This window comes from Sapajus apella, unplaced genomic scaffold, assembly GCF_009761245.1.
Source record: "Sapajus apella isolate SASKATOON/1434 unplaced genomic scaffold, GSC_monkey_1.0 scaffold246, whole genome shotgun sequence".
In the NCBI taxonomy this organism is placed as follows: Eukaryota; Metazoa; Chordata; class Mammalia; order Primates; family Cebidae; genus Sapajus; species Sapajus apella.
Genome location: NW_022437186.1, coordinates 29,384 through 46,137, shown reverse-complemented (window position 1 = coordinate 46,137; position 16,754 = coordinate 29,384). Strand labels below are relative to the sequence as shown.

Genomic DNA, 16,754 nt, shown 5'->3' with positions numbered 1-16,754 from the left:
AAAACTGATTTTTATTTACTACAAAATAACAATAATCAAGCCTGTGGTGGTCATATAGAACAATGAAATAGGAAGTTTCATTAATAAACATGCATTTATGGTAAAGTGATTTTAACAAGGAGCCAAGAAATTTCTGAGTAAAGAAAAGTCTTTTCAACAAATGATACTGGAAAATTGGATACTGGCCTGCAAAATAATGACACTGGACTCCTAATTCAAATCACATATGAAAAACCAACCAACCAACCAATGAACAAAAGTTAAAAAGATCATACACGTAAATGTAAGTGCTGAAACTAAAAAATTCTTAGGAGGAATATTAAATTTTTGTAACCTTGCATTAGGTAACAATATTTTAGATTTTACACCAAAGAATAATCAAAAAGAGAAAATTATCCTTCACCAAATTTAAAATGTATTCCTCTTCAAACACCATGAAAATATAAAAATGGAAGTCACTGAATGAGAGAAATCTGAGATGACCACAGAACTGAATCACAATCTTCACCAGCACAGAAAGGATGCACCACTGTGGTAAACAGCCTCGCTTATGGAATATCTTGAAGGCAAGGGAGGGCAGTTTCTGACCTGGCAGGGTTATGATGATATGTTTTATAAGACTAAAAGTTACAAACATATGACAGAAGAGCCTAAACCCCTCCTTTTCCTCTAGAAACCACCCAATTTAGAGTAATGGTGGGAGGTCTGGAAGAGCAGTGGAGCTGACTGCTACATAGAATACTTGGAGCAAGTTAAAACAATAAACAGCGACAACATGCAAAGATACTCCTGGCCTATTGTAAAGTAAAAACAATGAAAAAGTGTTTTCTCTGATATTTTTAGAAACGTGGACAGGGACTTTGCACCTAGCCAAGTCAGGTGCACTGGGGACTAATGGAGGCCAGATTCCTTTGGGAATGGGATTATTGGCCACTAAATTGGCAAAAATATAGGACAGAGCCCAGGGGAGCCTCTGTACTCAGGTTTGGGCCCTGGGCCCATTCTGGTCATCTCAGGTTGTTATCTGTGTTGACCCTTCTGTGCTCACTCTCATGTTTGCCCAGCAGTGACCCATGGTTGATAATGTGTTGCTACTGTCTTTTGTCCAAGGAGACAGGGTTGCACCTACCAAACAGCTCTTCACTGATCTCCTGCATGGAATTCTGCAATTAGAGTACCCAGCAAATTGATTGAGAGGTTTTAGTGGCCTGCTTGGCTGTTCCCACAAGGAAATACTCTGATTAAAGTATACATTCTAGATCAGAAACAGAGGAGCATCTCCATGAACTTCCAGCCAGGGCAAAAACCACATGATAGCTTGAGGTCTCAGAATCAAATCTGAGTAAACAAGCTTAATCCCCAACACTCACCTTCCTATCCTGCCAGTCATGACCTGGGGTATGAATGCAGTAGAGTTCCAGCACCTAACAACCTGCTCCTTCCCAGGAAGAGCCTCACCTCACCTTCTGCTCCCCACCCCTACATTCTTATATGGTGATGAGGAGAGGGGATGAGGTTGTCCAGATGGGATCTCGAGGACTGGCATGGAAAGGGCTACCCTGTGGTTACTTTGGGGTACCTCTTGCCAAATGGCCTGATGCATGGAGGTTGGAGGATTGAGAGCTGAGCCAAATTTTGCATCTTTAGAAAAGGCTCTCAGTGAAGCAAGAGCTTTGAAAAGTTGGGATACAGCAGAACATCTGGCACTCTTGACAGTCTCTGGATAACTAAGCTTGATGGGAGACTGTCTTCAGAAATCTGAATGTTTGGTTACCAAAGTTCTAAGTTCTGTCGGGGGTCTTACACCAGGGAAGTGAGGCCACTTCAAGTTTTCATCATTCTCTTACTAAGACCTACCAAAAGGCTTCTCTGGGATGCTGACTGCTCATCTTCCTTCCCCATGTTATTTTATTGCCTGCACACAACTATGCAAACACAGACCCCTCTCCCCCAGCCTCTGAGAAGACTCAGTGAAGCCTGGACTATAGGTTCAGGAGAGCTAGGTCAGAACCTCCTTTTATTAAATTTACCAGTTATGTCATCCTAGATATGCCATTGTGCTTCTCAGAGGATCCATACTCTCCCAACTTGCACAATAGAGATCATGCTAGTTACCCAGCTCTAAGAGAACTCATCAGGAGTTACCTAATTCTAAGGGAACTCATCAGGGGTATGTGAATTAATACAAGGGGTCATGAGTTGATATGACATGTAGCTAATGTATAAACACAGAGATGGAAAAATTACATGTGGTGGGACAATTCAAACATGCCTGGGTTTTATCAGTTGCATGTTGGGAAAGTTGCTTTCCCTCCTAGTCTCATTTCTCAAGATCCAGCACAAGGGAGTTGAAATTAAATAAACTTTTGATATTGTCATTCTGAGGCAATAAACCTGCCAAGGTCTTCTCATTCCATTTAGAATCAGGTCCATTTGTCTCCCCTTGGCCTCTGTGTTGAGCAGCCTACATGATGGTTCACGAAGATCCCCATTTCCCAGTATACATGCCCTTGTGTAACCAGTAAGTGATTAGTGACTCACCTCTAAGCAAAAGAATACAACTGAAGATATGGAATGTCCCTTCCAAGATTTAATTACTAAAATATTGTCATTTACCTCTTACTTTCTCTCTCTGGTGCCCTTAATTCCTTCCTTCTTTCCCCCACCCCTTGTGGCATATACTTTGCTATGTAGAAGGAAGCTCCAATGATTTGAGTTTCTCTGCTTAGAGGCCTGTATGACAAAGAATGGAGGGAATACCCTGAACAACAGAAAGGAACCTAGGCCTGATTCCAAACTGAATGACGTTTGGACACAACTAATCAGTTTGAGCTCTGGAAGCTATCCTTCCCCAGTTAAGCCATAGTTGAGACCACAGCTCATGAGAAACTTTGAGGCACAAACCTAAACTAGATTTTCTAGGCATTTGGCATAAAAGACTCAGGAAGTATAATGTAGGTGAATGAAGTTTGGGGACAATCAGTGAATGACCCGAAGCTTCATCTGTTGTTGGATTGAGAATATGACTAAAGCTTCATTGAGTCAAAAAAGCTATTCCATCTAAAGGAAAACAGTGAAGCATGCCATTTGACATTGAATTTTATCAATAAGACACTTTAGCCTACCTCGTCTTTTTAATAAACATTTAGAGAGGAGAGAAAAATAAATGTGAATAGCGTACACAAAATAGTTTAGTAAATGAAGAATAGTATGAACAAATAGAAATTTGATGAAGCAGAGTGGTTAGTACTTAGAAGCCCCTACAGTGTGTTAGGGATTATTCTAAGCCATTTACACATGGACTTAATTCCTGAAATGTGTATAATACAGAAATTCATGAAAAATAACAAAATGACCCATTTACAATCATGTAACATTAAGACCATGATAAAAATAAAATGTTTGGTGTACAGTAACTAAATGAACATAAACATGCTAAATAACTTTATTAAAGTTTGATGGGTACATCTGTCACCAGTAAAGAGAAGACATACATTATATTCCAATACCAGAAGTGAGAAAAAAATAAATGGCAAAGTGTAGGCCTAACAATGTCGTGAATTTTATAGCAGAATGTCATGAATTTCTGATAGCAGAAATTCAACAGGTCACTATTTTCTAGGCAACTAGAATGACACTAGAAATTATAAATTATAACCAACAAGTACTACCTACCCACACACAAATTTCCCTTGTCTCTTTTAATTTATAGAATAAGTGTAAAATCCAAACAGATTCTTTCGTAAATTCAGAAACATGCTAAAAAGGAAGCAGAGTGATTAAAGCCAAAAGACCTGAATTCAGGTAAATAATGTTATCAATATTAACTTAATGTTATCAAAAAACAGTAATTCTGGCTGTATCTAGATCAGTTCTGTTCATTGACATGAAGTATATAGTTTCGGAAGTGTGCAAAAAACAAAATTTTAAGTATCAAAAAAAAAAAAACTGTTTAGAATTCCTATTACCACATGGTATATTTGAGAGGAATGTTCTGAATGAAGATATGAGATATCTCATAAGATGCTGCTGTATGTGGCAGAATGTCTACTGAAATATTTTACTCATGCACACTGTGGATACTTGTGCTTTTAGGAAAAATGCTATATATTATTAAATATTTTAATATAGACAACTGAAAAATCCTCAAGAAGTAACAAGAACCTTTAAGTTGCTGAATGGAGTTAAAGGAAAGTATAAGAACTTGACAGGAGCAGAAGTAAATAAAGAGAATGACCCAGAGTCAAACTAAGAAAAAAACGCTCCTCAGATACAGGCTGATCACAAGGATGTCAAATCTGTGTGTGTGTTCATCTTGTTCCCAGGGAAAATGGAAGAAACACTGGAAATCATATGACTACAGACACCTCAGACATGGTATCTCCCAAAAGTGAGAACCAAAGGAAAAACTGAGTGACATAATAAAGAAGAAATGTCAGAAGAAAAAATATGCAACAGCTTTGCACATTGGAATAATATTTAAAATGTTTAAATGAATACAATGAAAAGTAGAAAATCAACATTTATTTTTGCAGAAAGAACAAGAAACTAAAGTTTAAAAGCCACATTTGCACAATAGCCCAATAGAGTGTGAATAATGCAAAATTATTAGACAATGTATAGGTTCACCACTAAATTAAACAGATGATAAGAGGACTAGTGAACTGGAATAATGAGCAGAATAAATATATCCAAACACAGTTCAAATAAAATTTCATAAAATATAATGTTAATTTTAATTAAAGACTAGAATGAGGAGCAAAACATGCCTAACTGTTGCACTAGAACAACTAGTATGAATTGGCCACAACAAATAAAGCCTGTCAGATCCAAGGATTGGATAAACAGAATCTTTCCCTCCAATGGTAGTAGCTAAAAGCACACATTTCAAAGCGCATGGATAGAGAGAGGAATGAATTGTTCCCATTCCTGCAATCAGTATCATTATGCCTTTTCTTGAATAACTGTTCCAAGTCAACTAACTAGTCTATTAAGAGGCTTGGATGGGACTCAGGGTCAACTCTGCCTGACTCCAAACCCATGAACTCCGTGGGCCCCTGAGGTTCTGCAGAGTGCCACTTCTGCAACAGAAGCAGGATTCCTTAGACATCCTCATCCATCTATTGCTCTTCACTATTGGGAATAATCTCCTTTGGACAATGCTTCTGAATCAACTTGGAAGGTCTTCAAATAATTTGAGAAAGTGTCTGAGAACTGAGCTTAGGACAAAAAGGCCCAACATTATTCATTTCTTATCAACAGAGAAATTGGAAAACACATAAGAACACACTCCACATCTTTGTAAATTTTCATGTTTGCAAATTCTTTTCATTTTAGTATGTTCAAGTTATTTATGCTTTCAACAAAGACTAAATCAAATTACTGAGCCTGAAATAGCCTCTTACTCTAAAAGCAAGTAATATAAAAAATAGATCGGTAGATAGACATTTCCTACTGCTGCAATTTCCAAGACTCCAAATGCAGGAGTGGTCATAGGGCAAATAACCTGCAGCACACATAGATATCACACACAGCTAATGCATTCCTCACCCTGAAACAGTGGGTCTCACCTCTGACTCCACGTTAGAGTCACATGCGGGGGTTTTACAATTCCTAAAATCTAAATTGCAACAAACCAATAAAATCAAAATCCCTGGAGTGGGGTCCAGACATCAGTATTATTTAAAGTTCTCTGGGTGATTACAGAGTGTAGCTAAGCCCCCAAAGTACTGCTTTAAGCCAAATGTTTTTGGTGTACTAGTTGCAAATTGTCTCTTGAATGAATATAAAATGTTTACCCTTGAGTTGCTGCCTTTCAGTCACACCTGTATTAAATCTACTCATCTTTTGCAGGAACTGACCTTTGCTACTCCTTTTGTTCCTGATCAACATGCTCCACATGTACTGAGTGCAGACTGTGCCCAGGGTCCTGTGCGAGGTGTCCTGGCCTTCAGAGCATCACTGCAGGGAAAAGACTTTGCTGGGAAAAGTTTCATCTCAAAAAATCAAAACCACGTCACTTACCAAATTAAGGCAAAAATGAAAAGACCCAAGAGGTGTCCAAAAGATCAGCACATTGATACTTTAGAATATTCAAATCCATCTGATTATGCCATAAGAGATTGTGTTCCACTTCACGACAAAAGAAAACACTGACAATATTCTGAGATAGTGAGCTAGGATTGTTGCGCAAATATGTAATAACTTTTTTATTGCTATACAGCATGCATACAGAAACATTCATGTAAAACTTTATGGATTATAACAGAGACTTTACGTAACTGAGGAGTGGAACCAGCTTTACTCCTGACCAGAAAATGACTTTCTCTCTCCCTCCCTGTCCAAAGGTAAACAAGATCCTGAGCTAACATTGTAAATGAATATTGTACATTTATACAAATGCTATTAACACATAAAAATAAAATGGGATATAGATCTGTCACCCAACTTCAGCTACTAAACATGTACCACTTCCGCTTCATCTATACTTCAACCCCTTCCCTACCCCCACCTGCTTAACTTTTTAAAGATATTTTTTGTGAAGATGTACGTACATTGCAAGGCATAAACCTTAAATGGAACTTTTAGACAAATAAATAGACCCATATAAACTTCACCCCTTTTCAAAGCAATACTTTTATCATCCTCAAAAAATTTACTTGTCTTTTGTCCCAGGTAATTTTTTTCTCTCAAGCAGAGATTACCTCTGTGTTGATTTCTGTCACCATAGGATTATTTTGCCTGAAATAATAAAATATACAAATACATAAAGTACAATTTTGCGTCCAACATTTCTCTCATTGAGCAGGTTTATGAATTTTATCCAGGATGTGTGCTTTTATTTTTTTGTATTCCTGAGCTGTATTTTGTTCTAAATGCTATACAGTTAGTTCATTTTCTTACTGATGGACATTCAGGTTGTTTCTTGTTTGGGGCTATTATGACTAAAAGATATATATTCTTGTGCAAATATATAGTTTATATTTGATTCCTTTATTAGCGTTTATGTTATACTTCTTTGCATCTTTTAGTGGTTGCTGCAGGGAATAAAATATGAATCTTTAACATGCCAACCAAATCAACCTTTAGAGTTAATACTATACTGTCTTAAATATAAAACATGAAAACTTTGCTACAGAACAGTTCCATTTATCTTTCTATTCCATGTTTTACAAATTTTACAACTACAAATTATAAATCCTACAATACAGTGTTATAATTTGTTTCAAATAGTCACGTCTAAGAAATTAAGAAAAAAGGTATTAATATTAGACAATAGATACTTAAAATATGCAAATACACTTTTCTTCTTTTTTTTTTGATACAGAGTTCTGCTCTTGTCACCTGGGCTGGAGTGTAATGGGGCGATCTCAGCTCACGGCAACCTTCACCTCCCAGGTTCAAGCAATTCTACTGCCTCAGCCTCCCAACTAGCTGGGATTACAGGCACCTGCTGCCACGCCTGGCTAATTTTTGTATTTTTAGTAGAGATGGGGTTTCACCATGTTAGCCAGGCTGGTCTCAAACTCCTGACCTCAGGTGACCCACCCGCCTCAGCCTCCCAAAGTGCTGGAATTATAGGCATGCACCATCGCAACTGGCCCAAATACACTCTTCAGTGTTTAAGTTTTTCCTGAAATGTTTAAATTCCTCAGGGAATCTTGCCTACAGTAATTATTACTGTGATGTTCTAGTGTTGATTTATTTTGCATTATGCAATTACATTGATTTGTATTTTGAATACTGTAAGATTTTCTTCCTTCTTTCCTTATGTATTTAATCTCTTTTAAGTCAGTAGAGATGTGTGAATATTACTTCATTCTCTGGGCCATAATCCAAAGCTATCATTACTTGTTGCTCATATTGTTACAGTTTGGACCACTGGGAGGTCTTTCAGGTTGACTCCCTTTGAGAAGTCCAACAATTTTATTTAGTACTTTTTCTTTGTGGCTTTAAAAGATACTCTAGGTCAACTTGTATTTTCCAATGTCAGCCCTAGAATTATCCATTTTCACATGTAGCCTAGGTTCGTTTTAATGAAAGGTGTTTGGAAACCAAGACAGTAGACCTAGGTACATTCATTGATACTAGATGTCACTGCTTCTTGGCACTCAAGAGTTTAAAGCTCTTATCTGTCTCTGAATATTCTATCAATCATCTATCTGTCTATCTATGTATCTATCTGTCCATCCATCCATCCATGCATCCAGATATGTTAGACATGGTTTCATCTATCTATCTATCTATATATCTATCTATCTATCTACTTACCTATCTACCCACCCATCCATCCATCAATCCATTCATTCAGATATATTAGACATGGGTTCATTCTGATGCTTCCAACTTTAGGCTAGGACCACATGATTCATTCTAGCATTAACCCTTTAACTTTTGTGAACTACACGGAAAACAGCCTCCATATATTATATAATAACGTAAAATAGTTTCAAAATAGCTAATTCATATCCTTGTGGGAAAATATTACTCAGTATAATACAATGTTTGTGTAGTCTTACAGCATTAAATCAAAATAGTTTTCAAAGTGACTTAGATCTGGAACTTTTATCCCCATCCTCTTCAGAAGGGTTATGTCTATAGGTAGATGACAGATAATTTGTCTGTTTTTAGACAGAATCTCACTCTGTTGCCCAGGCTGGAGTGCAGTGGCGCAAACTTGGCTCACTGCAACCTTCATCTCCTGGGTTCAAGCAATTCTCCTGCTTTAGCCTCCTGAGTAGCTGGGATTACAGGTGTGCACCACTACACCCAGCTAATTTTTGTATTTTCAGTGGAGACAAGATGTTACCATGTTGGCCAGGCTGGCCTCAAACTCCTGACCTCAAATGATCGTGCCACCTCAGCCTTCCAAAGTGCTAGGATTACAGGTGTGAGCCACCATGCCTGGCCAGATGACAGATAATTTGTAATACAATGAGATTCATCTGTCACTGTGTGCATTACATATGTATTTCCCCAGCATTCTGGTTAATTTTTTTTAATTTGCATTAAGTAAAATTTACTCTTCGTGGTGTACAGTTTATTGGGTTTGGACAATTGTGTAGTTACTATCTACTTCCACAGTACCACACTAAACTGTTTAATCATCCTCCAAATTTTTTCTTGTTGTTGCCCCTTTGTAATCAATACCTATTTTCCTCCCATTCTTTGACAACCAATAATTTTCCATCCCTCTAATATTTTATGCAGTCATATAATAGAATCATATAATATATAGCCTTGTTGATCAATAGTCTTAATTTAGAGAAATGTATTTAAGATTCATACATGTAGTAGTGGAGATCAATAGTTTGTTCCTTTTTATTAAAAACACAATTCTTTTATATAGATGTATCACAGTTTATTATCCATTCACCTACTGAGGGACTTAAGATTTATTTCCAGCGTTTTGCAAATATGAATATAGTGGCAACAAATATCCACAAACAGGTGTTAATCACTAGTTTTCAGTTTTGTATAATAAATGCCTAGGGTTGGGACATCTGGTTCAAATAATAAGTTTATGACTAACTTTATAAAAAAAATGGTTAAACTGTTTTCCAAAGTCACTATGTCATTTTGTATTCCTAATTTGAGTTGCTCCAAATCCTAACGAGCACTTGGTATTCACATTATTTCAATTTTTTTACTATTTTCACAAGTGTGTGATATCTCACTGTGGATTAATTTCAGTTTTTAAGGAATTCTGCTAAATACAGAATCTTGTATTGATACGAGGTTTTCCTATCTGAACTTAAAAAATGTAATTCCATTGTCATTTACAACTATTACTTTTTATGATATATTAATACTGCACTTATATTATTTCTCCATTTATGTAATTTGTTGCTTTGTCCTGGTTGTTTTCAAGATTTTTTATTCATCTTTCACACTACTTTTACTACAACTAAATGCTCAGAATTTTGTATTGTAACTAAATAGATCAATGTAGAGTTACTTATGTCTTCAGATTAATATCTAAGCACCATTAATTTTGTTTTTGTTTTTGTTTTTGACATGGAGTCTCACTCTATCACTCAGGCTGGAGTGCAGTGGTGTGATCTTGGCTCACTGCAACTTCTGCCTCCCAAGTTCAAGTAATTCTCCTTCCTCAGCCTCCTCAGTAGCTGGGATTACAGATGTGCACCACCACACCCAGCTACTTTTTGTATTTTTAGTAGAGAGATGAGGTTTCACCATGTTGGCAAGGCTGATCTCAAACTCCCAACCTCAGGTAATCTACCCACTCAGCCTCCCAAAATGCTGGCATTACTGGTATGAGCCACTGTACCTGGCCAACAATTATTAAAAAATCATATAATTATTCTTACATAAATCATAGGCAAGAAAAAAGGATTTGTATGGGATGATCTGAACCCAGAGGACATTAGATTTATGAGGGAAAAATTCAGTGTACAACAGAGAAATTAACTTTCCTTTGAGAATCTGTGAGGTTTCTAGTTTGGTAGTAAGTCAACAGTTCTCACATTTCCTGTTGTGATCGTGATTTTCTTTTCTATTTGCAGATAGGTACACACACATGCATTTCTGCCTGTATAACATCTTTTTCTATCATGATACATCTGTATATTCCATTCAATGCAAGTTAAGGCCAAGAAAAATCTCTACCTGTTCAATTACACTGAAAAAGGGCATATGCAAAGAAAAATATTTAATAAAATTTCATAAACAGTGATTCAGGATTTTAAAAGTATAGATTTTAAGAATACTCCCATATAATCTTTATTATAACTGTCATAGTACACCAGTAGCTACAAAAAGCAGGAATATAGTAACAGAAAGAATACAATATAGTTACTATGAGAATATTATCAATATTATTGGAAGTTTAAGTCCTCTGAAAAATTTATATTAAGTATATTTATGATCTTTCAGATATGAGTTTTCACTTTTCTCTGATATCTGTGAAGATGTTTTTATTTTTAACATGTCAAATAATATTCAAAATTACTACTATATTGTACTACAGAGGTATGACAGTATTTTAAATAACCAATCAGTTTTTTTCTACTTAAGGAACAACTGATGTAATAAATAATTTCAGGATATTCCACTTAATACTGCCCTACATACGTACTTATGCTTACACACATTACTGTTTTACAATCCAAACACAAAAAGCATCTTTATTTAGATTTTCTTCATGCATTTTACATTTGCCATTAAACTTACATGAAAATAAATTGATGTTAATGATGTTCATCTACCATAGAAGGACCTCTCACAGCTCTGATGCAGAAAAAATAGACTATATGTTTTTACATAAACACTAGACATGAAGGTATAACAACTAATTTGAGAATTGAATTATTGTTTGCTTTATACAAATCTCAAATGTTTTCAATACAAATAATGTGCTGACTGCATAAGAATTTAATCTGTAAAGTCTGTTTTCTTATAAACTCTATGGTGATTCTTAAGTTCTCCATTTTAGATAAAACTCTTTCCGCATTTATTACAACTACAGAGATTCTCTAGTATGAATTCTCTTATGTCGAGTAAGAGTTGAGCATCGATTAAATAATTTGCCACATTTTTTACATTTGTAAGGTTTCTCTCCAGTATGAATCATCTGATGTCGTCTAAGGTTTGAAGACCGGTTAAAGGAGATGCCACAATCCTTACATATATATGGTTTCATTCCAGTATGAATTATCTGATGTGCAACAAGACGTGAGGAACGAGAGAAAGATTTGCTACATGCTTTACATTTGTAAAGTTTTACTCCAGTATGAATTCTCTGATGTTTAGTAAGCGATGAACTACAGTTAAAGGCTTTACCACATTCTTTACATACGTAGGGTTTCTCTCCAGTGTGAATTCTTTGATGTTGAGTAAGGCGTGAACTGCAATTAAAGGCTTTGCCACATTCCTTGCATTTATATGGTTTTTCTCCAGTATGAATTCTCTGGTGGACAATAAGACTTGAGGAACGGGAAAAAGATTTGCTACATGATTTACATGTGTAAAGTTTTTCTCCTGTATGAATTCTCTGATGTTTAGTTAGGTAAGACCTACAGTTAAAGGCTTTGCTGCATTCTTTACATTTGTAGGGTTTCTCTCCAGTATGAATTCTCTTGTGTTGAGCAAGGGCTGAAGACTCTTTAAATGATTTACCACATTCTTTACATTTGTAAGGTTTCTCTCCAGTATGAATTCTCTGATGCACAAGAAGATTTGAAGAGTGAGTAAAACATTTGCTACATGCTTTGCATTTGTAAAGTTTTTCTCCAGTGTGAATTCGCTGATGTCTTGTAAAATATGAACTAGAATTGAAGGCTTTGCCACATTCTTTACATTTGTAGGGTTTCTCTCCACTATGAATTCTTTGATGTTGAGTAAGGTGTGAAATATGGTTAAAGGCTTTGCTACATTCTTTACATTTGTAAGGTTTCTCTTCATCATGGATTATCTTATGTTTTCTTAGACTTGAGAATTTACTAAGGATTTTCTCACCATTATTATATTTGTGTGACTTTTCTCCAATGTGGATTCTCTGAGGCTGAGTATGGTTTGATGACTGGATAAAAGTTTCTACACACTTATTACATTTGGCAGACTTCTCCTGAACATGGATACTTTGATGGATATGATTGGTACATTCATGAAAGACTTTCTCACATTTTTCACATTTGTAATGGTTCTGTAGGAAATGAGTTTTCTGATGTCTTCTAGGGCTTATGCCTTGGCTTATTGTTGCATCAGATTTATTGTATTGATTATTCTCTGCAAGACAAATATTCTGGTAATTATTCATGGTAGAGTCCTGTTTAAAGGCTGTCAAAGTTTTATTATATGTGTGAGGTTTTCTCAAATTATCTATTCCCTGATATTGATTAAGCAATCATGAATGAATGAAGACCTTTCTATATTGATCATGGGCAGAACAAGGTGTTATTTGTTGGTGAAACAAACTTTTAACAAAGGACCCATCAAATTCATCATATTTAGAAATCACCTCTTCATTTTTAAATCTCTCCTTTTCAAAATTATTTGACTGAAAATTGAATCCGGTTCTATATTTTAATTGATTCATATGATTATTTGAAACATGGACTAAGTCACTATTCAGATTTTCCAAATTTCCTTTCAAAGAAAAGGTATGTTTCAAAAATTGATGTTGACATTTAGTTATAGAAACACATGGTTTAGATAAAGCAACTGACATGGATTGAGTTTTTTCATGTTTTTCACCTCTTGTACACTGATGTTTTTGTTATAGGTAGCTGTCCTACGTTTTGTATGTCCATTATAACAGCTGTTGTGACCTTCACACTTACCATCACTTTCACACTCTTTCCTTAAGTGTAAATTCTGAAGGCCACAGCTCCCATATCCATCTAACATCACTTTTTGGAAAGATGCTTCTATGTGCTTCTTTCTCAAGAAGTCTTGAGTATCATGAGAAAACACATCTGAAAGATACCAAAAGTTTTGAAAATTCCAAAATCTAAATTTAGGTGAAAATCCTTTATAAATCTAATGTACAAAATTATACCAAGTTGAGAACACCATGATAGTTGAATCAAAAACTTGAGGCCCCTTTGTTTTCTCAATTGATATGTTAACTTAAATACAGCAGAGTAACTAAAGCCAGTTGAGTTTGCAGCACCTAGGTGAACTCAAAGCCAAGAATGGTCGCACTTAGAAGAAGGAAAGTTTGTTGTATTTGTGCACCATAGCACAATGCAGTTACACAAAAACTTTTCACAATCTGTTTTGCCCTCAGGAAAAAAAAAAGAAAAAGGAGTGAAACATATGTCTAAAGTTCTGGGTTGTTCTGGGGCTATCTAAAGACTGGTCATTGCTTCCTTTAATATGTGATGCTGAAGAAAATGGTGATAAAGTTGAAATGACATGTCAGGTCAACAGAGAACAAAGATGAATACTTGTTACAACAACAGAGAGACACTCGCCAAAGGGAGAGATTAAAGGCTCTTAAGAGAAAAAAATGCAAATTTTTTTAATAGGAAAATACACACACGTAGTCCAGAAAAGACACATCCTGACAACAGTTCAAAGAATCTCCCAGAATGACTAGAATGCCTAATGGGTATCAGTTTTCCAATATACAAATTCATTCCATAAATGATGGAATAGGTAGCTGTCTCTTAATTGATCAAAATGCCAACAAAATCACAAGGCATCAAAGTAACCAAAAACAAGGCCCCATCAAAGGACCAAAATGAAAGTGAATCTAAAGAAGTAGAAATCTATTAACTAACATATTAATATCCAAGTGAAGCTAAGAGAAATAGAAATCTATTAACTAATTACAAAATAATTTAAAATATCTTTGTCTTACAGACAAGGTCTTGCACTGTCACCAGGCCAGAGTGCAATCATAGCTCACTGGAACCTTGAATTCCTGGCCTAAAGCAGTCATTTAGTCATAGACCAATTAGTCACTTCCCCAAGTGGCTATGACTACAGGAGGGCACCATCACATCACAATAACTTTTTTAACTATTTTACAGACAGGATCTTGCTAAGTCACCTAGGCTGGTCAAGGATTCCTGGTCCCAAGGAATCCTACAGCTTCAGACTCTAAACATGCTGCGATAACACCAGCAACTGCACCTGGCATTCTCTCTCGTTTAAAAAATGAGGACATTAAGACAAAAAACATACAAAATGACAAGGATATACCACATACTGATAAAGGGTTCAATTTAACAAGAATACTTAACTATGCTAAACACCTATCCACCAAACTTTGGAGCACCAAGATTCATAAAACCAAGTACTTCAACACTCCATGGACATCATTACATCACTGAGGTTGAAAATTAACAAAGAAATTTTGGACATCAATTCCACATGGCCAACTAGACCTAATATGCACCTACAGAATAGACCAATTAGACCTAACAGACATCTACAGAACTCCACCACCCGCCAACCACAGAACACACACATCTTTCATATGCACATAATGTAGAAAATCCAGAGAAAATGGATAAATTCGTAGAAACACACAATCTCCAAAGATTGAATCAGGAAGAAATTGAAACCCTGAACAAACCAGTACCAAGTTCTGATATTGAATCAGTAATAAAAAACCTACCAACCATAAAAAAAGCCCTGGACAAGATGGATTCACAACTGAATTATACCAGAAGTATAAGGAAGAGCTGGTATCAACTCTACTGAAATGATTCCAAAAAATAAGGAAAAGGAAATCCTCTCCTCTCATTCTATGAGGCCAACATCATTCTGTTACCAAACCCTGGCAAAGACACAATGAACAAAGAAAACTACAGGACAATATCTCTGATGAACGTGGACACAAAAATCCTCAACAAAATAACAGCAAACAAAATCTAGCAGTACACCCAAAGTCAATTTACCACAATCAGCTAGGCTTTATTCCTGGAAAGTAAGGTTGCACTAATGTATGGAAATCAATAAATACAATTCACCACATAGAATTAATATTTAAAAAGCTGGGCACAGTGGCTCACACCTGTAATCTCAGCACTTTGGAAGGCCAAGGTGTGCAGATCACCTGAGGCCAGGAGTTTGAGACCAGCTTGGCCAACATGGTGAAACCCTGTCTCTACTAAAAATACAAAAATTAACTGGGTGTTGGTGGCACATGCCTGTAGTCACAGGTACTCAAGAGGCTGAGGCATGAGAATCTCTTGAACCCGGGAGGCGGAGGTTGCAGTGAGCACTCCAGCCTGGGAGATAGGGCGGGATTCTGTATCTCCAAAAATAAAAATAAATAAATCACCATTTCAATAGATATGAGATAAGCTTTTGATAAAATTTAACATCCCTTTATGATTTTTTAAAAACCCTCAATGAACTAACCACTGAAGACCTCAAAATAATGAGAGCTATCTTTGGCTATTTGGACTCTTACTTAGTTCCATATTTTTTTCTAATTCTGTGAAAAATGACATTGGTATATTGATAGAAATAGTATTGAAATAATTAGAGTTATCTATGAGAAACCCACAGTCAACAAACTGACCAGGCAAAAGCTAGAGGCATTTTCCTTAAAAATAAGAACAAGACAAGAATGGCCACTCTCATCACTTCTATTCAATATAGTAATGGAAGTACTAGCCAGACAAATCAGCTAAGAGAATGAAATAAAGGGCATCCAAAGAGGAAAAAAAGAAAGTAATATCATCTCTGTTGATATGATTCTACACTTGGAAAGACTGTGCCAAAAGGGCTCCTAAAACTGATAAGGAACTCCAGTAAAGTTTCAAGATACAAAATCAAAGTACAAAAATCTATAGCATTTCTAAATACCAATAACATTCAAGCTGAGAGCCAAATCAAGAACATACTACCTTTTATAATAGCCATGCACACAAAGAAAAAACCAAATACCCAGGAATAGATCTAACCGACGAAATTAAAGATCTCTACAAGGGGAACTATAAAACACTGTTGAAAAAATTACAGACAACACAAACAACTGCAAAAGCATTCCATGCTCATAGAAGAATCAACATCATTAAAACGGTCATACTGCCCAAAGCAATCTAGAGATTCAATACTATTCCTATCAAACTACCAATGTCATTTTTCACAGTATTAGAAAACAACTATTCTAAAATTCATATGGAACTAAGTAAGAGTTCAAATAGCCAAAGCAATCCTTAACAAAAAGAACAAAGTCAAAGGCTTCACATTATCCAATTTCAAACTATATTATAAGCCTACAGTCATCAAAACAACATGGTACTGGCACCAAAACAGACACACGGGGGGGG

The 16,754-nt window shown here is 35.9% G+C and overlaps 1 protein-coding gene across 6 annotated transcripts in view; it reads right to left on the bottom strand.

Moving 5' to 3' along the window:
* The window catches only part of ZNF267 (zinc finger protein 267), a 174,337-nt gene that overhangs the window by 130,775 nt on the left and 26,808 nt on the right, over positions 1 to 16,754 (bottom strand). Inside the window, exon 1 of one of the 6 annotated variants that reach the window (XM_032271716.1) lies at positions 13,302 to 13,374. The exons of the other annotated variants lie outside the window; for them this stretch is intronic. Within the exon in view, the coding sequence (XP_032127607.1) occupies positions 13,302 to 13,304 (3 nt within the window). The 5' untranslated portion in view covers positions 13,305 to 13,374. Of the gene's footprint in view, positions 1 to 13,301; positions 13,375 to 16,754 lie in introns of those variants that run through there. 6 annotated transcript variants of the gene reach the window in all.